We start from the raw sequence: 23689 nt of genomic DNA, 5'->3' as shown, positions 1-23689 counted from the left end.
ACACTGAGTCTGTGGGCTATGTGTCATTTGGGTTGTGTTTGGGGGTGGAGGGTGCTTGCATTTCTGCTTTGGAGATCTCTGTTGCTTGAGCAGATTATTATCGAGTGCCTCTGTGAATGTTTTTGTGTTTCTATGTGTGTATTTTGATGGTGTAGATTTAGTGAGACTATGTGATGAGTGTGGTGTGGTGCAAGTGTTTACCTTCTCCTCTTGACTGTCAAGTTCAGTCTTGATTGGAGAGAGCTTTACCTCCAGTTTGGCTAGATAAGTGCATCTCTCACAGGTTAGTCATACTACCATTGGATATTAATATTGCACAGTAATACAAAAGAAAAAAAATGCACAGTAATAATTGGACACCCTTTTAAGGGCATTTTAGTAGCTGATATTATTAACTGGGTGGTGGCAGTAATTACTACCATATAGTCTGGGTAAAGGGGCACAGTTGGAGAATCTGTGTCAGCCTTTCCCAGGAGTGCTGTGAAGTTGTATAAATACTTATCTCAAAGTGTGTGTGTGTTGTGTCAGCTACGTGGCAGGGACACAAAGCGCTGGTTTGACAGAAAGGGTACTGGAGGTTTTAGCTTGGCCAGTTAGGCTGAGACCTGGACCCTATAGCTGTGCCAGTGAGGAGACTTACTGGGGACCTGGTGAGCAAGGGAGCAACCAGCCCCAGACTGACTGTGATCTCTGTGTGCACTTGAGGGAAATTGTACTTTACTGTGTGTATTAATTATCCTTTTCTCTTCTATGAGACGACCTCCTTGGTGTTAGTGGTGAGGATTGAGGCTCCTTGATTGCTGGGCCAGGGCATGGTCGTCACACCTACATTGTTAACTGCAATCTGAGAAGATCAAACAATATCTCATTCATGAACAAAACAAAGCATGTCCCCAGTATGAGTTTTTATAGACCCCAGTTTTGGATTAACTTATATCTTAAGAGAATGACTATAGAACTGCTTGAAATGGTCATCCTGTGAGGTTGTTTTTGAACCAGTTGAGAAGACCTTCAGCAAATTCAAGTTTTTCAAATTAATTGGTTAGCTATATAAAGACAGCAGATTCAAATATGCTTCATTTGTCCATGGAGATAACACCAGTAAGCATACCCATCTACTTAAACAGCACTGATTTCATGGCAATAAAGACAGCACTTACAGTGCTACAGACTTTCCTAAAGCCTTGCTGCATTTTTTCAAATAAACCAAACTTATTAAAATACTCAAGGATTTGGCTATAGAGTGTATTTTCAGGTAATGTAATGATGGGGCAAAGACTGGCTGTGGGAGTGGTAATCTTAAGGTGAACCAGGAGATGCATATTTGGAAGTGGACAAATTATAGCATGCATAAATGTACGAAGTGAGCAACCCACAGAGTGAATATCAATACATGAGCTAGTGATTTTGGTGTTGCTGAACTTGCTGTTTTATAGAATCAGGGTGGAGTGGCGAGATTTTAGAACAGCAAACAATGTAAGGTTTGTCCACTAACTTGTGGGCAGTTTTAGAAAATATTTTCCTAAAGGTAAAGGGTAGATTCCATAAAAACAGTAGATTCCTGCATGTTGGTGTTTTAGCTGGGATATGCCAGTAACAGGAGAGGCAGCTGGGAAATCTAATAACATAATCTTTTATTTCGTTAATAACAAGCAAGTCTATCTGGCTTCTTGCTATATTTGTTATAGGCCCTTGTCAATTCACCCATGAGTTTTAATAGCTGCCAAAAATAATTTAGGCTGATTACGTAGCATCATTTACTAATCCCTTATGGTGATTCTGTACTTTTTTAAAGGTAATATAACTTTGATATCTGGCATGATCTAGACATTATTCTTTTAATTTAATTGTGTTTTGAGAGCAGTAATCAGCCACTGTCCCCTTAGTTTCCTAATCTATTACTTCACTAATGTTTGCATTTTAAACCTTACCCCATATAAATGTTCATCATTATTAAAGAAATATTGTAACTTATGTCAGATTTGAATAATTTTCTCTTAATTGGTGAAAGTGGTATACATAATATTTCATATCTGGTAAACTGTGGTTGCATATGTCCTTTAAAAAGTTTATTCAGAATTCTCCTGCAAAACATTTAAGCACAACCTTACTAATAAATCTGGTAAGTGTCTCCGAGGTACATATCAATACTCTGCACTAATTATAAAAAGGCAGAGTCGGGCATGTCCAAGAAGAAAGACAGCAATGACTGGCTATTTTTCATATAAATATTAGAGTTCTTCCCTTCTATTCTTGCAGCATCTGCTTTGGGCACAAAACTCAGGTTATACTCAGAATATTAGTGGATTTTGCTTTCAGTTTGAGGTTAGGCATTATTGTGTCTTTGATTAGAAAAAACTGTAACCACTCTCATAACATTAACCACACCCTCATTCTGATTACCCTCAACCATTCAATGCTGCTGCAACCAGCCCCCTCTTAATCTGAGGTCACCATGTACCTCGTAGAGTCACCATCAAATAAATGTACTTTGAAAAAGCTTCAAAGAATCCCATTCACTGTTATCATTGCTAGTACAATATGCATTATACAGAAGTTACTACCTTTAGTAATATGAAACTGTTGCATAAATTTTGAAACTTCACTGCCTGTGCAGTATCAATGGCTTCTTTCAAGTAATAAAGCCTGCTCTGATCCAATTTACTCTAAAAGGATCATTTTAAAAAAGCATGACTGAAAAAAAAGAGAAAAGAATACTTAATTACAGAAATTAATAACTGTAATCGCTGAAATTGTATAGTAAATCTCTGCCTATGCAATATTTAACTTAAGACGGGTTTTGACTTACCATTGCATTATACAAGATCAGCAGTGCTGAAATACAGTATGTGCCAAGTTTACATTAAAATGTGTTTTCATTAAGCTTAAGATTTGTCTCAAGTTTTGCATTGAATTGTTATATTTTATATGCTTTTGTGATGTCCTGGCATTGGTGTAATTATAGCATTTTCAAAACAACATGACAGCACCAAGCAGGGCAATGTGAAGCAACAATTCAAACAAGTTTAGACCTTCGACTGTAACACTGTGAGTGGTCAGAAGGAGTCCTACCTTGACAGAAACTTCAGGCAAATAATGAGGTTTCCGAATGCGGGTGGTCAGGTAGAGTCTGAAGTCCCTGCTGTATTGAATAATGTCTTCTCCCAGGCAGATGTACTCCACACCACTTTGTTTAAATGTCTGCCTCAGCATTACTGACTCCAAAATTGGATCAAGCTCTTCAGAAATGTTTTCAATTAGTACTGGGTTTCCAAACTGTAGACATAACAGAGAAATATATCATTATAAACACCCCGTTGTGTCAAAGCTTTCCAGAAGAGAAAACAACAGTGTATTGAATATAAATATTATTAAGCTCAGTCCATCATATTTTAATGATGTTTGACTTCCTAGAGAAAAGATCCTATTTAGACACAACTTAAAAATCAAAGCTTGCTGAAGAAAGAGATATTTTTGTTTTGCACACTACCACTCTGGCATAATCATCAAATGTCAGAGCCATTTGTTTCAGACTTGCATTACCAAAGCGATGAGAGGAGTTAGAAATTCAAAGAATAGCTACTGCAAATGATTTCTTGTCTAAGGATAAACTAAATGCACAAGTGAAAATATAAGCAATGGAATAAAGAGCCCAGGGGGACTGCTTCAATTTCTGTTGTAAATCAGTCATATTCTTTACAGAATGCTGAATCCATGGATGTCATGACAAAGCTTATGGACAAATAGTTTAAATCAGGGGGCAGACAACTGTCTAGAAATGGGTCTATATTAAATCAGCGAACGCTTAAAAAAAGCGAACGCTAATTTATCGACCCCATGTAAGCAAAAGCTTACGAACCCGAACACTTAGAACAGCAATTTTTTTCCCAGGGAAAAAAAATCGCTGTTCCAAAAAAGAAAAAAAAAAAAACACTTTAAAACATTACATAAAGTGGGGGGCTTCACCCCCCACACCCCCCCCCACTTAAATATACGAACTCTGAGATCACACTACAGTGACGAAAACGGCAAAATAACGAAGGCGGCCAAGTTATTTCTTTCCCAGGGAAAGAATTCGCTTATATGTCATTTAGTTATTTTGCCATTTCGTGCTTTCAAGTTCGATCAAGACGCATTTGTTTATTCTTCGATCATATAATAGGGAACACTAGAAACAGCAGTGTTAGAATCCAAGGTGTGTTGGTTTCATGCATTGTAGACAAGCAGGAAGAAAAGGTGATAGAAAACAGATTGTAGTGCTCATAACATCTTATTTTCATATCAAATGCATTCATATTCATACAATAGAAAAAGAACAGACATATTATATTTGAACATGTGACAAATTATGAAAAGCAATATTACCCTATGGTATATACCACCTATAACCTCTCTAGTTTTAATCTGAAATTACCTGCTTTCCAGAATGTTACCGGAAAAATAAATGTTTGCATTAATTCATATTTTTTCTTCCATTTTTGCATTGATTTGAATAATTTACTTCATAAAACTAAAAATTCGGTTTTCGGCATATTTACAGTAATCCTGAGATAGTACTCCAACTTTGTAATGTGCTCCCTTGTGAAGGTTTTATATACACAGTTCTCTTTTAAGGTACATCTATTTTTCCTGCAGCTATAAAATGGGATTACATTATGCACTTAGATTTCTTAATGTTTGTGTGTATAATGCTCCACTGTAAGTTGTACAGCATTAATGCTCTGATGTTGAAAATCACTGAACTGTGGTCCCTTGACCACACCAACTTGACGGTCACATCAACTCGAAGATGAATTACCCCCTCCCCCAAATACATCAATGTTCACATATCTTATTGACAATGATTACTTTTGAATGAATTCTGATCCCCACACCTTGAATCCCAGGCATCTGACACTCAAGAAATTAAACTTTATTCACCAGTAGGGTAGCCATGTATAATGTTCCCATTTATTATACATGCTATGCTTATTTAAAATACGCAAAATCACATACAGTTATAAGATATGGATTCTATTAACCCTAAACAGTAACTTACATTTAGGAGGGGGGCAAACTGAAACCTAAAATCACAAAGTTCAGAACAGAATGCTACTTACTAATCAAAGTTTCAGTCATCATTCTAACATAGTTTGTTTTTTTCTGGATGTAGTTTGGAAACAACATCACACTTATTCAAAATGAGGTTACATCAGTTGTGCATCATTAATAATAGTACTAATATACATAGGTTGTAACTATGCTGTTTTATTTGCTTGTGTTATCAAACAATGTTTTATTTCATTTGCATTTCAAAACAAGGTTCACAGGGAAGAAATTCAATATAATGCACATTTTCTAGTGCTACCCTTTACATAAACTGAGATGCAAAGGAAAAATACATTAAAATTAGTCAAAAACAGCCCATGTGGTAATCAAACCAGTGTAACAGTGAATATTTTTGTACTAACAGCACAGACACACACACACACACACACACACACACACACACACACACACACACACGCACACACACACACACACACACACACACACACACACACACACACACACACACATATATATATATATATATATATATATATATATACACACACACACACACACACACACACATATATACATGTGTGTGTGTGTGTGTGTGTGTGTGTGTGTATATATATATATATATATATATATATATATATATATATATATATATATATATATATATATATATATATATATCATCATCATCTTCTTTGGGCTGTTCCCTGTTCCCGTTAGGGGTTGCCACAGCGAATCATCTGTTTCCATTTCTTCCTGTCCTCTGCATCTTGCTCTGTCCCACCAAACACCTGCATGTCCTCTCTCACCACATCCATAAACCTTATCTTAGGCTTTCCTCTTTTCCTGTTACCTAGTAGCTTCATCCTTAGCATCATTTTCCCAATATACTCAGCATCACTCCTCAGCACATGTCCAAACCAACATAATCTTCCCTTTCTGGCTTTGTCTCCAAACATATATATAGTATACATATCCACCCACACACGCGCAAACACACACACACACACACACACACACACACACACACACACACACACACACGTACTTGGCATTGCTGGATAAGTGAGCATGCACTTTTTACTTCACTTTCTAAATGTCTTACTTTGTCAGTATTGCTAAGGGACTCAGATGGAAATGAAGGCTAAATGCAGAAATCTCCCTTTGCCCCTGATTTAAGATGAGACTTAATTCTTGCTTTTGAGCTCTCAGTACTGCATGGGACATACAGAGAGATGCTTTAAGTGAATGGGTCTCTCTCCCTCTCTCTCTCTCTCTCTATATATATATATATATATATATATATATATAATACATAAATGGCTTACCAAGCTAAGGCAACAACTGCAAATAAGCTAGTCATTATATTGCCCTGAGTCCGAGTTTCACAATTTCCATATGCATTCTAAATGATTCTGTTTAAAACAATTAATATTATCAGTGTTCTCAGGTCTATCCTAAACAGAAGCACTTATGCCTCATGGACCTTTTACTGGTTAGGATAAGAATAGCAATATACACAATTATAAAGATTTAAATCAACCCAAAATATGCTATAAATACAGTTCACGAAACTCATAATATTCTTTTGTTGGGTATCAATGATTTTTTCATTCAGAAACCAAATTGCAAATATGATGTTGTTTTTCAGCAATCATAACAACATGCACTACAGTCCTTGTTCCGCACCTGTGGCAGTTCCTGGAATAAATAGTGCAAAGTGTCATAAAAGTGCACGCAGATGTACAATCAGGTGCAGCTGCAGCAATCAGATTTGGGGTACTACGAGAACACCCATGGTGCTGAGCTTTATGCTGTCTCTGCAACATGTTTTGCAGGTTTTTCTACAGTATAGCTAAGATGCCAGATGGTACTTTGTCATATATTGCAGATTACTGCTTAGGTTTAGTGAGCTGAATATGAAATCTTTTTTTAATTGTTTTTCTTTGTACCTAATTACTGCATGTGTTACTTTAACATTTAGGATCCAAGTTAATCTAAAGCAGATCTTTCACACTAAAGTCATTTTTAGCAGAATATCAGAAAAAGGCAAGAAAATCTAAGTCAGGCCTTTGGGAAGCTCTAAGGAATGTGAATATAATGAATTAGGAACAAACGTCTTTGTATATTAAGCAATATGAGTGTAACTAGCTAAATATAGCCAGTTGAGATATTCCTACTTAATGGCATGATTTACATTTACATGTGCATACACCATGTTATTGAGTATTACCTTAGAAAATCAGCTATAGCTTACAGCAAAATAACTAGGTGTGATGTGATAAGTCCATTCTGTTAACTATCCACAACCTGTTTATTAGCAGAAATAAAATCAGAATAGATATTCATGTCAAATCTTCAAATTGTTAATAATAAAATATGAATAAAGAATGTAATAAAGTACAGAGGTGAACATGTCCACTTAAGTTCAACTGATTATTGCAACCATTCACGTTTTACTTAATAAGGAATGCCATGCAACACTTGTCTACAGTTATCACATGGAATTAAGACTCTGAGATTCCAGTTGTCATAGGTACAGGATTCAATTCCTTTCATGTCTGTTGACTGCAAGCAAGTCACTTAACCAGGCAGTGTTTGTGGGTCACTCTTGAAAAGGGATGCTTGCATTCAGTGGGCTTAATTGGTCAACAAATAAATAAAATAAAAATAGTTTGTCTTGCACCTACAGAATACTAAGATAGGCTTGAGTTTACTGACAACTATGAATTACAATAAGCAGAATGAATTCATATCTTACAATCAAATCTCAATATTTGAAGGAGCTACAGAATACTAAGATAGGCTTGAGTTTACTGACAACTATGAATTACAATAAGCAGAATGAATTCATATCTTACAATCAAATCTCTTGATAGCATTTTCCTTACTACAATTGTTTCTAAATATTTGAAGGAGCTACCAATCTAAATTGTGCACCCTCTGTAATACCGTTTGCTGAAGCTCTCAGTCCCGAATACCTTTAAATTAATATTGTGCTATTTCGATTTATATAGATTTATATAAAATGTTTGAATTTTACATCTTCTGTTCTGCCTATTACTGGAGAACACATAAGCTATGTTTTTCACTCTGCCTTCTTTCAACTGCTTAACGTCTGAGTGTAGTATCACTTTAATATTTAAGTCCTGTAGAATACATAAGTGATGACTTTAACTCTTAACTATGTATAAGCTATGTATATATCAATTTATTTTACCATGCATTTTACTTTTAGCTAAGTGACTACAGTGCAGGGTGATGACTGGAAAGGGTCCTTGGAGCAATTCACTTAGCTTGTCATCAAATGTTAATTAAACAAAAAAGTAAAGAAATACATTTGCATACATATAGATTAATGATGCAGTTATTTCTTCCTCCATTGGGAAGAATAGGAGTTGTCTTTCTTTATACATTTACTCTCCCAACACACACACACACACACACACACACACACACACACACACACACACACACACACACACACACACACACACACACACGGTATATAGATGCATACACACACACACACACACACACACACACACACACACACACACACACACACAGATTCCTGTACATATATATATATATATATATATATATATATATATATATATATATATATATATATATACATATGCCTGTACATATATCTATCTGTATGTATATATATATATTCACACACATACATGGTTAACATGCATTTTGTCGAACATTGCTTTTTTCGACAAATGCTAGGGGGAGCTGAGATAGTTAAACATTCAAAATTTTGAAGTGACATTTCTTTGAAAGTGGTAAGTGGGGATTGGAAGGAGGTTAGAGTGTGTAAGTGTATTTGGGTCTTAGGACTAGGCTTAGGGTAAGGGTTAGGTAATGGTATAGGTGTTGTGAGTTTGGATGTGTGGGCGTGTATTTTAGGGTTAGGGTCAAAGTTAGGTAAGAGGTTAGATGTTATCTTTGTAGTGTGTGTTGGTGTATGTTTGTGGGTATGACTCTGTCTTGTGTAGTAGCCTTGTTACAGGAAGGTTCCTTTTAAGGTATGGTGTGGGGTTAGGGTTGGGTCAGTTGCAAGGTTAGAGTTAGGGTTAGCACGCATTTGTTATTGATGACCTCTGTCCACAAATGACATCGGGAACAGACTGAGGGTAAATTTATGATTTTCCATGCAAATGTCATGGTTTTGTTTGAAAAGGGTCAGGGATGAACTTAGTTTTACATGAATGGAGAGCCTATTCCATACTGCAGGTATCCATTGGGACACATATCTGCCTCTCTAGCGTGTTCTGTTTATGTCACAAGTGAAGTTCAGATCGCTGGTCTAGTGTTTCTGGTGCTGTTTGTTTTGCACATGTGTAACAGATCCATCAGGGCTTCATCTGAGGAAGCCCTGTAAGCCAAGCACAGATCTTCTTTCAGCAGCCTATAGGAGACTGAATGCAGAGACAGAGCCTTTAGGTGATCAGTGTAGGTCAAGACATTATTGCCCTGAATTCTCCTGGTCAGAAAACCTTGTGGGTATTCCAGCTGTTGCAAGTGTCTGGTTAGGTAAAACAGAGTGGTACTATAACTTCTTGGACATGGATGACATACTGTTAAGTATAAGTTGGGCGATACAGGATGATTTTCATACTATTTTAGCTCCATGTTGGTCAAAGGCAGGTTGCTGTCTACATATGTTTCCAGATTCCTTACTACTGAGTCAACACTTAGGGGTGTTTGATCGATGGAGTAATCAGCTTGGTTTGACAGTTTCTTAAAGGGAATTATAATGCACTTTTTGGCATTGAAGTTTAGGTCATGGCTTTGGCACCAGTCATTTGCCTGGGTTAAACCTTCTTGGAAGATGTTGGTGTCTTGGAGAATAATAGCTCCCAATATACAATTGTCTGTGAACTTAAATGCCAAAGAGAAGTGAGGCCAGCATGGATTCCTGAGGTACTCCACTGGTGACCAGTAAATTGATGGAGCTGGTCTCAATGACCCTGACTTCTTGGGTCCTCTCTGTGAGCCAGCTGGCAATTCAGCAAGTTATTTAGGGATTTATGCCTAATTCAGAGAGCTTGTCAAAAATACATGAGTGGGGTATTGCATCAAATGCCTTAGCCAGGTCAAGATTCCTAGTATGCACTGTTTTACCCTTGTCAATTGCCTTGGTGACCTTGTCAAATCAATCTACCGGGTTAAATAGGCATAGCTTTCACTTAACAAAACCAAATTGAGATGGGTCCCATACACGTAGGTTGCCAATTTCCTTGTTTATTATTTCCATAATAATTCATTATATGGCTTTGCATATTAGGCTTGTTAGACTGATGGATCTTTTGCAACCTGGATTGGTTGATGGTCTGCCCTTGTGGATGGGAATGACTGCTGTGGTTTGCCATTCACTTGGAACGTAGCCTCTTTTAAGGCTGTAGCTGAAGAGTGCCTCAAATGGTCTCGATAGCTCCTGTTTTGGACTATTAAGGGGGCAACCAGGGATGTTATTGGGACCACAGAGACAGTGTTCTTGGCTTTAACAAGTGCTGCCAGAACATGGTCCCTGCTAATAGCTGAGGGAAGTGTGCTGGAAGGGATTTTACCTGAGGAGCTGGGGGTGAAGTTTGAAATTAATTTATCAACCAGTAGATTTGCTATGTCATTCTGACTGGTGAAGATGGCACCAATAACCACCAGTTCAGCACTGTAATGTGTGTTAACTTTAAGGTTCTGGGCATTGCTGAAGAAGGCCTTATGATTGTCCTTAGCCAGTGAGGTTATCCTAACCACATAGATGGCCATGTTGGACTTAATTAGACCACTTAGTTTCTTGTTTAGTTGACTTTATGAGAGTTGCTCTTCCTGATTTTGGCCATGAGTTTTTTTTTCTTTTATTAAATATCCTGTTTAGGTGAGGGTTCCACCAGTGGGGTTTGTTTTTAGTGTTTGTTTTGCATTTACTTGTGGTAGGTACAGCAGCCTCTATACAGCATTCACATGTTTGTAAAGGGCTCTGTAAATAATTCTGCATAGGTAGCGGTAGTCTTGGGGTTAGAGGGAGCCTTGACGTTTGACAGACTGTCACTTTACACGATGTAGTTTGCCTTAGAATAGTTCCTGACTTTTGCTGGTTCAGCTGTGTTTTCCTGGTTGATTTTTACCTCAAAGAAGCCAGCTTTGTGATCCAACTGTACTTGTGAGAATGTGAGACTCTTATTGTATATATACATCAGGGTGGTTAATAGTATTGGTGGCACCCTCCACTGGTGGACTGATGATAGGAGGCATCTGGTTATGTGAATTTGCAATCCACACCAAAAGGCTCTCCATCTGGGCCATAATATGTCCATTCCTCCATCAGCTACAGTCTTCACTATCTGTCCCAGGTTTGGATGGGCCACCTTAGACAATGCAGGTGGGCTGCCTGCCATGGAAGAGGACAGAACCCTTCTCCAGTGAGGTCCCTCACCCTCATGCACCTCAGACACAGCCTCAGCGGGAACAGGATATGGTGTAATCAGGAGACAAAATGGAAAAGTAACCATAACTGAGTTTAGCCCGACACTGGACAGAATATACTTAACAAGCACGCCAGCACTTGTGGAGGGAATTAATTGTGGACCTTGCAAGCTTCCCCTGACTTATGCAAAAAGCAGCACTAACTACATCATGTTCAGGTTACACTTGAAGAGAAATGGCACATCAGACAGCTGTGATAACTGCAAGACACAACAGCTACAGTCCCATATGTGTTTCCCATTAGCTGCATGACAGAGAGCAGGCAAGTGTGCCCCTTGCACATATGGAAGGATACTTAAACAGAACATGATTCAGGTATACATGGGACATACTAAGCAGTGTGCAGTCACCATGTGATGGTGCATCATAACTCCATCCCATAACAGGATCTTGTATAAACCCACTTGAAATGCAATGCGCATATCACATGCCATGCCACCATCAATAGCTCCACCTGACATGGAAAATCCCTACAGAAATACATGTAATTCCTAAGATGACCTTGACAAATGTTTGCCAGTAACAATAGCAATCCCAAACCTAAAACAGAATAAAAGAAAAACAAAGAAGAATGATATTACTCTGGGCATTACAGCTACACATGTAAGTACTATACTATTCTGGGCTTTATTACCAGGCATGCAAATACTATACTACTCTGGGCATTACTGCCATACATGTAAGTACTTTACTATTCTGGGCTTTACTACCAGGCATGCAAGTACTATTCTACTCTGGGCATTATTTCCAAACATGTAAGTACTATACTACTCTGAGCATTACTACCATACATATAAGTACTATACTACTCTGGAGCTTACTGACATGCATGTAAGTACTATACTACTCTGGGCATTACTGCCATACGTGTAAGTACTGTACTAGTCTGGGCTTTACTACCAGGCATGCAAGTACTATTCTACTCTGGGCATTATTGCCATACATGTAAGTACTATACTACTCTGGGCATTACTGCCATACATGTAAGTACTATAATACCCTGGGCTTTACTACCAGACATGCAAGTAATATTCTACTCTGGGCATTATTGACAGTCATGCAAATACTGTACTACTCTGGACATTACTGCCACACATGTAAGTATTACACTACTCTTGACATTACTGTCAGACATGCAAGTACCATACTACTCTGGGCATTACTGCCAGACATGTTAGGGGAAGCTACCTTGCTTAGTTGGGTAGTAGTTTTACTAGGAATATTAGCACATTATTTTGATTGATAGTCAGTCTGAGAATTCACATAATATTTTGAAAGTGTGGTAAGTTGTTTTTGTCCACCACCCTAAGGATGTGTACCCTTGCACTTAAGTTTACATTACAAAAAGCTAGAGGCAGCAATATATATGATTGCATGTGTGTCATGGTAGGAGGTACTGCTAATAAGTTGGCCCACAAGATTAGGACAACCTGTAGCTGTACAGATCTGTCACTATTATGGTGATCTTATGGCTTATTTAATGTATATGTTGACATGTGATGGCAAGTACAGCAGTCATATGCATGCAAACACACATCCCCTCCCGATGTACTATGATAGGTCGCTGGCAGGTACCAAGGTGACTCCAACTGTTGGCAGCTAAGATGCTTTCTTATCATATTATACATATATTCTGACAGGTTACATTCATAATGCTGAATGGCCAAAATGTTAAATGGCATTACAGCACTCAGAAAAAGTAAAAAATCAAAATGATGATGAAATAATGGTACAAAGGTGACTGGTGTTTTCCCCCCACTGTAGTGATATCTTGGATTTGGTATATATAATTAACCAAGGGAGTGGGGGTTCAGCCACTCACATGGAGGGTGCAGTGGAGGCTACCCCTGCACAGAGCATGTGCTGAGGTTTTTGATATTGTGAGGTTCGACCTGTTGTGGTTGATGTAATACTGTTTGACATTTCGGCCATTTGGCATTATGAATGTATTCCTTGCTGACACATCCACCTGTGGCATTTATTCTCACATCTGTTCCTTTACCTATACCATGACACATCTCCACAGCTGTCTCACTGATTGCAACATGGCCTAAGTAGGTTACTCATTTATTTGTAGTTTTTATTCTACTAGGCACAATAGTATACAGTCTTTAGGTCTACACCATGTATGCACAAGATGTCAGCATGTCCAGAGGATGAGGTAGGCAGCTCAGACTGGGCAAATTCATCCCTGCTAAAAATTATGTCCTGCTAGAAGAACTTAGGGCACATGCAGGGACCTATTGCGGGAGCAGGTATTGAGCAGTCTTTATGTGACCTGGTGTGATAAAGAGTGGTCTGTGACATAAATGCTATGGTGGACACAGCCACACTTTATAGTAGTATAAAACGTTTGTTACTGCTGTTTTGTACCATGTCAAGGCAAAGCCATTTTTCCAAATGTCTTTATTACATTTACACATATGACAAAGGCAATCTTAAATTTATATAAATGAAAAACATACAAGATGATATCACTTTAGTTGCAAACAGTTTACATCACAGACACTATTGAAATAACTGTAGTTGCAAACATTATACATCACTTATAAACCATCTAGTCATTGTCAGTTAAGCATTATATGGTTCATTCAAATCCTGTCTCTTAAACCTCATTCCTACTCTGCATATCTTGTTCCCACAATTCCCATTTTTTCCTATATAGTTTGCTCCTTCCATTTTCTAAAGATCCCAATTCCAGTTGCTTTATCTCTGTTATTATATTCACTACTAGTAAAACTGGTCTAGACTTTGATTTCCATTTTCTAGTAATTGCTTTTTTGGTAGCCACCATAATTAGACTTAGCAAAGCTTTACTATGTCTAGGCAATTCCGATTCTGTATCATACCTCAAAAAAGAAAAAAATCATCTCCCCAGTCAGTCCAATGTGCTCACCCAGCATCTCCGACAGAGCAGTCTGCAGAGAATCCCTAAAGTCTGTCAGCTCATTGCACTCCCAAAAAATATGTTCTCAGCTACCTCTTTCCTGCCCATCACACCTCCAACATCTGCTATCCACCTGAAGGAAAATTCTTTGGAGTCTACTTGAGGTATAAAAATACCTATCTAAACACTTCCAGGATCCTAAATCTTCCAGACTTTGTTGCATATTTGCGAGATATACATATATCCCACATTGTCTCTTTGTGAATTGCTTATCTGGTCTCTCTTCCCAATCCTTTCTAAGCTTCTCTGATTGATTCTTATAATTATCATGCAATATTTTATATATTTTACTAATTATTCCTTTTTAATGGCAGCTTCTGTTCTAGATTCTATTAAAAACTCTACCAGTGCTGGTCTTTCATTTAAAAGCCTCCTATTTCTTTCTGTCTGCCTATACTCTGATATCAGTCCTTGATAGGGAAAGCAATCTCTAACCTGCAGTCCAAATACATTTTTGGCCTCTTCCCATTCTATTACCTTTCCCTTTCTAGTTATTTGCTCCCGATGCCTTGGTTCCTTTGCCAGTCTTCTCCAATAAATTCCAGCCCCCTTTTGCCTATCATCTGTATCCCTGACCACAGTCATCCCTAACGACAAAATCTCTTTTTTCCATTCTTATGCTGGTTTGGTTCTTAGAATACACTCTGCTATTTTATTAATATAATACTCTGTATGATTTTGGTTGTTCTCCTTAAGAGTCTGCATCCAAAATCCCAATCTCTCCTTATTTCCTGAGCTTCCCCCCCTGTGCCAGCATCATTCTTTTCCACTTTGCATTATAGTTTTCTGCTTGTGCTATTTATAACAGCCTTAACTGTATCACTCTAAAATACCCCCTTAAATTAGGTAATCCTAGTCTACCTTGTTCTATTGATAGAATCAGCTTATCCGACTTGACCCTTGCTGTCTTCCCTTCCCAGATAAAATCCTTCAACTATTTTTTAATTGGTATCCACAACTTCTCCTCTGGTTGATAAAAGTATGCCTGACCTATGTATAAGACTAAAGGGACTTAAAACATTTTAATGGCTTGTATCTTAGTATCCATGTCCATATACAGTAACAAAACTTCCAGCTTCTTAATTTTTGTATTATCTTCTGTTAATCTCTTCTCACATATCCTTAGCTGCCACCACAGAGTAATTTGTAATCCATACTCCTAAATACTTTATTTTATCATGTTCCCATAAATATGGATATTGTTGGACCAATTTGTGTGTGGGTACATACAGTAATTTACTGCTATTGCCTTTGTTTTAGCTTCATTAATTTTGTACCCTGAGAAGACTTAAAACTGTTTTAAAATGCTCCACAACACTGTAATGTCCCTTTCTGGTTTTGTCATGTATAAAATAATATCATCTGCAAATAGAGTCAGCTTTTCCTGACTACCATACTAATTATATCCTTGAATTTCTGAGTACCTTATTTTGTTTGTCAATGGTTCTAAATATAATGCAAACAACAAAGGGGAAAGTGGACAACCCTGCCTGGTTTCTCTACTCAAGCAGAAATTATCGGAGAGGACCATGCCCACTTTAATGTGTGCCTCTGATCCCTCATATATTCTTCTGATCAACTTTATAATTGTATCAGGGAAAGAAAATACTTCCATTGCCCTGCTCATGAAGTCCCAGTCTACTCTGTCAAATGCTTTCTCTCCATCAAGACCCACCAATAAAAGTGGCACTTTCTTGCATTCTGCTTCCCTCTGGATCATCAATGTTCTGTTAATATTGTCAAATGTTTGCCTCCCCTCCACAAAACCACATTGATCCATATCTATGAATTATGGTATCACTTTTGTCATTCTTTTAGCTATTATAGACATAAACACTTTATAGTCATGGTTTAGTATTGAAATGGGCCTGTATGAAGCTGGATCCGATGAATCTTTACCCTCTTTAGGTATTACTGTTACCACCTCCTTCTTCCAGGATGGTGGTATTTCTCCTCCTCTTAAAATACTGTTAAACAAAACCTTCCAGATCTTTATACGTTTTTTTCGCTCCTAACTTCCAAACTTCCATAGGAATACCATCTGTTCCTGGGAACTTTCCTGTAGATTGGTTATACATTGTCATTTTTATCTCATTCCTTCCTATCCTGTTAGCAATTGAGCCTCATTTACATATAACTTTGGCATATTTAATTCTTCCATTAACATTTCCATTTGTACCTTTTCTTGATTTCCATATTTCTCTGTTTTATACAAATTTTCATAAAATTTCCCAAAATATTTCTAATACTTCTACAGGGTCTCTTGTTATCTTCCTTGGTATAGGCACCCTAAGCTTGGTGACTGCCCTTTCCACTTTCTGTTGCTTGAGTTTTGCTAGAAGTTTTGTGCTCTAGAATTATTATCAAAAAACAGTTGCTTAACAGCAATCTTTCTAAACTCATGCATATTACTGAGGTAATCCCTTATTTTCTGTTGATCATTCTGCAGTTGCTCCTTTTCTTGTTCTGAGAGATTACCCCTAATTTGCAATACTTTAACATTTGTCAATCTCTCTAAATAATTCTTATTACTCTTTAACCATACCTCCCTTTCTTTTATTTCCAACCTAGTTTTAAAGTTCGCTTTAGTTATATCCTACTCCTTAGCTGTGTTTTCAGAAGATAATTCTATCTTCTCTAGTAGCGCCTGAATTAATTCCATAACCCATTCCTTAAATTCCTCTTTTTTCAACCGGTTGTTGGGGAAGCGTCAGTGTCTCATTTTTATTTCATTACCTCGCATTTTTATTTTAGTTATTATTGGTGCATGATCTGACTGCGGTGGTGGTGCTGTGGTAGTGTTGTCGCCTCACAGTAAGATGTTGTCCTGTTCCATTCTCAGCTAAAGCGTCTTCTGTGTGGAGACATGTGTGAATGGGCATACCTTCGTTGAAAGTTGTGCATCAGAACTGGCAACTTGGTACATAAAAATCTACTGCCAATCATTAGTGGACTGAAGTTCCACTGTGGTGACCCTTAACCGGGAAAAGCCGAAAGATACAACATTGGTGCATGATCTGAAATAGCTCTTGGGTGCATTTCAAGACCTTCAATTAAATGCACATGTTCCTGTAAGATATAAAGTCTATCTAGCCTAGCCCAGTTTTTGTATCTCAGTGAATAATATGTAAATTCACTCTGAACTCCTAGTACTGAATTCACATCTTCCATGCCATACATTTTCATAACTTTCTTCAAAAATCTACCCTCCCTTGTCACATTTTCCCTCCTAGACCCCCCAGATACAGCTTCACTGTTGCAAACCAAATTCTAGTCTCCCGCTATAAGTAATATTCCTTGCTAAAAGCAGATTATTTCCCCCAGAATTTTCTTAAGATCCATTATAGCAGTTTTAGGGGGATATAAATGTATGCCAATGTAGTTCCCATCCTTAACCAGTAACCCCTATGTATCTTCTATTATTATCTTTAAGGCAAAGGCATGGTTTATACCAATTCAGAGGTTGAACATGAGGCAGGGTAACTTGGATTAGCAGGCTGGTGGAGTCTGAAAAGTTTTAGTGTCACTACAGGGGTACACCGGTTCTGGGAATATCCATGGAGGAGTGGACACTGACATCAAAATGGTCACATCCACACATATTTGAGGAGAATGATTGAGGTTAGTACTTCTTACACAAGATTGTTGTACAATTTTACTGCATATGGATATTGTAGGCTGATCACAGCAAATGTTGTCTATGTATTTTTTTAGGTGTTTCAGGTATTCAGACAAGTCAGGGTGGCAGAAGAGGTAGATCGGGATTGCATGGTGCATCATACATGAATAACCTTAGCATACATGTCAGGGAGGCTCCATTTTGGCAAATGTAGTGATGACCACTCCAGGGTGCCTTTTTTTGCACATTCACCAGGCACAGCATTGCTACAGTAACACCTACAGAGAATGGAGTACAACAGTCGGCTGATGTTGGCACTTGTCCTTTGGTTGATGATGATGATGACTCACAGATACCAGTGTCAGCCTAATAACACAGTGTCACTTTCTGTCTCCATCCTGGGTAAGATTCACCCTCAGCACAGCTTGATATAAGGCCTCACTCACATAAGAATATCTTATGCACTGTATGGTTAAACCATGTACTGATCAGCTAAGTCTGATATGTATACTTAATGCATCATGTCTGATCTGTATGCTGCTACACTTTCACTCTGTGATAAGCAGAGCTCATACATCTGGACTAAATATCACTGCTTTTCATGTGCTGCCATGTACTGTGCCTATTGCTGCCTGAAGGGTGATTGTACAGCTGCTAGTTGTGGTCATTCCATTGCACTCTTTTCTGATGGTGTTGACAACTGCACTAGTGTCTGTGAATATCTATTGTCTGACCATACCAGTATCATTGGACTGCCCACCCTGTTTCATCACCACCATATTATGGTACCTGCAACATTGTAAGAGTATCCAGTTAGCTGGAGGAGAATCATAACACAGTATTTCTGTCAATGTGTTAAGGCAGAGGGTGAATATGTGCTCTATGATGTGAGTTTGTGTATACGTAGTCTTAAACTGGTGTTTTGCCTTTGGATACACTCAATGGATTTCACACAGATGTCACTAGCCAGGGCTGGAATAAGTTTCCAGAAACTCATGCAACAGAGTACAAACTTGGCGGCTACTACTTGTGGGCAACTGGAAATGTAGCTGCATACATTAACATTAATCACAGTGTCTGCACTTAGCCACTAGATGGCCATGTGGAGTTTTATTATGCAAGAAGTGATGATATAGTTAAGATGCATAAATGTGAAGCCTGCCCATATTGTAGATTTATAGATGTGGGCCGAGACTACATGGTTAGAAATAAACAATTCAAAACTCCTAGCAAATCTGACTGCAATTCAAAATGTGTCATGTACTTAAGTAAATGCCAAGGATGTAGTGGATTTTATGTTGGTAAGACTGAGCGTAAGCTTAGAGAACAAATTTATGAACATATTTATAGCATTAATAAAGGTAAAGAGACAAATGCATTAGCAAAACATGGGAAAATCCAGGACACTATTTTAAATTCAGAGTAATCGAACAAGTGAAAATGGGAATGAGGGGTGGTCCTTTAGGACTAATATTGGAAAGACAGGAACTGTGGTGGCAATTTAGATTGAATGCTTATGCCTACCCAGGACTGAATGACAATTGTTCTATAGCTTGTTTGCTTAAGCTCAAAAACTTAGCTAGATAATTTTTAGGTTTTTATAGGATGAGTTAAAGAAAAAAATGTTTTAATAAGATTTTTAAGGGGATATTTTGTAATATGTAAGAATAATGGCTTGCTTTATTGTGATTGGTCTTTTTTAAATAAATTAACTTTGATTTTTTTTAGATAGGAATAATATAAGGTTTTAAAGTGGATGGAAATTGTACCATGTGACTATTTATGACTATATAAGGAGTGTGTGTGTGTATGGAAATTGCCTGAAGAAGTTCATTGTAAGTGGATGAATGAAAGCGCTAAAAATAATTAAACAGTTCTTTTCTACCATGGCCTTTGTTTTTTTTGTTTTTGCTAGTTGGTTTAAGTTCTTTTTTCTATAGTTAAGATGCATGACAGATATATGAATCATGCGATCTGCCTGGGTGCTGTGTGGACACATTAGTTATGATCCTACACGTCAGTTAACAAAATGGCAACTTATCCTTTTTTGGGGGGGGGGGTGGAGCTGAGGGTCCTGTTGCTAGATGTGTGTAATGTGTGGCAGTCAGCAGCTCAGGGATGCAAGCTGTGTTATAGAAGACATGCATGGTGTTATATTTCTGTTATGGTTTGCTAGGAAACCATATAAGATCCTCCACATTTAGAAACATTTTATGCATAGGCATATACTCTGCAAGTTCTCTTAGGCAGAGATTCACTGTTTAAAAACTGCAGGGTCAAATGTGTCATCACATACTGTTTTATACTAATCATGTACCTCTAGACTGTGTCATACATATAAAATGGTTTGTTATTCATCTAAGATAAGACTATTTTTAATACTGTGGCATTTATTAAAAATTTTAAATTGATATATTTATTTCCTAGAAAAGCATTATAAATATCCAATTAAAATTGACAGTTTTACAGTAAGCCTGTAACTGGATATATCTAAGACAGTGTAAGCTCAGCCTATTAAAATCTGTAATAAAATGTTAACAGCTCATACTGATAGCTAAGCACTTGCAATTGAGTGATAGCATTGATATAGTACTTGCCTATAAAAAAAAGTTTACAGGATGGCTAAAACAAGGTTACAAAACTGATACAGGCTGTGCAATACATTTTCTTTGTAATAAAATGCCATCTGCTTCTGTCTTACAGATGTCAAAAATGTTGCTTTGTATTATTATTATGATTCTATGAAACACTGCATAATTTTAATATCATTTAGACCACATGTTACTACCCTGCTTTATTTGTGTGCCATTATGCATGCATATTCATGGTCTATGTTAATTCAGTGAGACATTCTATATCTGACTATACCCGACAAAACTCATTAGTCCTTTCCAGATTCATTGAAACTTGGAAACGGGCTTTAACATGGATCCTGCAGGAGGAAGGATAGCTCAAAGAGTTTCATATGCCTTGTATTTTTGCTTGACTGGGAGTTAATGAATGGCTTTTGTCAAGCAATGCCTGATGAGGAACAGATGAATGAAATTCTGAGGACCCCACTTGCATATTTTTTTGTCTGTCAACTCTGAAATACAGCATGAAACTATAAATTGTTACTAGCTGCCAGTATGAGTGCAGCCGGTTCTAATGTAAGGTCATGCTAGTCCCAGCACAAGTGTATGTTGTGTTCTATACACCAGTTTGACTATGGCCAGTTCCACCGTAAGTGGATGCTGTGTTCTGAACACCAGTTATGTGCATAATGTGTTCTATGCTCCAGCTGAGTCTAGCCAGTAAGTGCATGCAGTGTTCTATGCACTAGTTGAAGTATGGCCAAATTCAGTGTAAGTGCATGCTGTGTTCTGAACACCAGTTATGTGCATAATGTGTTCTATGCTCCAGCTGAGTCTAGCCAGTAAGTGCATGCAGTGTTCTATGCACTAGTTGAAGTATGGCCAAATTCAGTGTAAGTGCATGCTGTGTTCTGAACACCAGTTTACGTTCAGCCAGTACCAGTGTATGTGCATGTGTTTTATACACCAGTTTGAGTCTAGCCAGTTTCAGTTTAAGTGCATGCTGTGTTCCATGCTCCAATTTGGGTATAGCCAGTTCCAGTGTAAGTGCATGCTGTGTTCTATGCACTAGCTGAAGTATGGCCAAATTCAGTGTAAGTGCATGCTGAGTTCTGTGCACCAGTTTGATATGGCCAGTTCTAGCATAAGTTCATGCTGCGTTCTATGAACCAGTTTGATTATGGCCATTTCCTGGGTAACTGCATGCTGTATTCTATGCAATCTATCTACGAATCATGGCCACTGTCCTTATATAAAGGGATTATTATAGCAATAACCCACGCCTGGGTGTGGGTAATGCTAAATTTACCCACGGTTGGCGTGGTTTGGTCCCGAGGGCTGCCCAAGGACCAAACAAAGCCAACCGTGGGTAAATTTAGCATTACCCACCAGATGAGTTATTATATATATGACATTATTTAAGAAAAGAAACTATTAGTTTTCTTAAATAAGGGCATAGTATAATGCCTGTTTACGGCGCTTCCGCAGATGTCTGACATCCGCGGCAGTTCTGATGTACTTGGCGCCTGCGCAGTACATCAGAGTTGAGCAAAAGCAACGGAGAAAGCAAGATCTCCGTTGCTTTATGTCTCGCTATGTTAAATGAGTTTAACATAGCGAGACAGTTTAAAATAAGCAACGGACATCTCCGTTGCTTATTTTAACTGTCTCGCTATGTTAAACTCATTTAACATAGCGAGACTAAACAAAAGCAACGGAGATCTTGCTTTCTCCGTTTTTAAACATTGTCTCGCTATGTTAAATGGGTTTAACATGGAGACAGCTTTAAAATAAGCAACGGACATCTCCGTTGCTTATTTTAAAGCTGTCTCGCATGTTAAACCCATTTAACATAGCGAGACAGTTTAACGAGTTATACTAATGGAAAAAAGTCCGGGCGACCGGACCTTTTTCCATTAGTATAACTCGATTTACAACGGGCACGCTGGCCAATCAGCGTGCACGTTTTGGGGGGGTCATGGTATAATATTATTATTATTATTATTATTATTATTTTATCACTATTGTGAAGGGGATAGATGGGGTGACCATCTTTAAAAATAAATGTCAGAAAATCAGCAGTCAGTGGTCAAGGCTTTGAAAGTTTTTTGCTGATGATATCTTAGCCAGTTTGAAGACTGTGGATGATTACAAGCTGGAGCTCTAGAAATATCTGGGGTGATGCTGGACAGTGTGTCATAGAGTTTAATATTGTTAATAAGTTCATAAGCTACAGCTGTGGGCCTGGCTAAAGGCTATGGGAATACACCTTAGTGCAAGTAAAATGAAATCAATACTATTTATGTCTATGAGTCAGTATCAAGATGATGCAATCACCCTTACTCAAAATAGGTCACTTGTTCCTCTACTCAAAATCATAGTTATTTAATATCACCCCCTTAGACCATTCACCTGTAGAGGAAGTTAACTCAATATACTTCTTGGATTCATCCTTGTCAGTTAGTTAAAATTTGACAAATAAGTGGTTATGATTATCAGCAGAAGGAATCAGAAACTTGGACGGCTTTACAGATTTGGGTCATTATTCGCATTCAGCTCCAGGAAAGTCTGACAAATACCTATTATCCGCACTCTGTTATTCTGCACACATATTCACTGGGCTACAGTCCACTCTTCTGAATAAACTAAACTAAGCTTATAACAGATTGGCCAGATTCACTGACATTCATTGTGGTAGAACACATCCTTTGGCATCTTTGTCTTGCCAGTGGTAGTTTGCATTTTTGCAGTACGTTGTCCTTGACCTAATGAAATTTGTCCAGAATCTTCTCTATTTTATCTATTTGCCCAGCCCTATCTAACAGACCTATTACTATGTACTCATTACGTTAAGATAAGGAATATATTTGGAGACTCTCATTATACCCCATAACAGGAAACACCTTCAGGACTGTGTAAAAAAATTATTTGGAATCACATCAGAACTGTAACTGTGGAATTACCTAATTCAACTAGTAGCTTACCCCTTTATATAAACCTACT

The 23689-nt window shown here is 37.8% G+C and overlaps 1 protein-coding gene across 1 annotated transcript in view; it reads right to left on the bottom strand.

Moving 5' to 3' along the window:
• Nucleotides 1-23689, bottom strand: part of LOC122815364 (dynein axonemal heavy chain 3-like) — a 4921723-nt gene that overhangs the window by 1217314 nt on the left and 3680720 nt on the right. The window contains exon 58 of the mRNA XM_044087818.1: nucleotides 3073-3276. Within this exon, the coding sequence (XP_043943753.1) occupies nucleotides 3073-3276 (204 nt within the window). The remainder of the gene's footprint in view (nucleotides 1-3072; nucleotides 3277-23689) is intronic.

This window comes from Protopterus annectens, chromosome 11.part0 (genome assembly GCF_019279795.1).
Source record: "Protopterus annectens isolate FY-2018-M chromosome 11.part0, PAN1.0, whole genome shotgun sequence".
Taxonomy (NCBI): domain Eukaryota; kingdom Metazoa; phylum Chordata; order Ceratodontiformes; family Protopteridae; genus Protopterus; species Protopterus annectens.
Note: the sequence above shows the minus strand (reverse complement) of the source record. Positions and strands in the feature narration are given on the sequence as shown.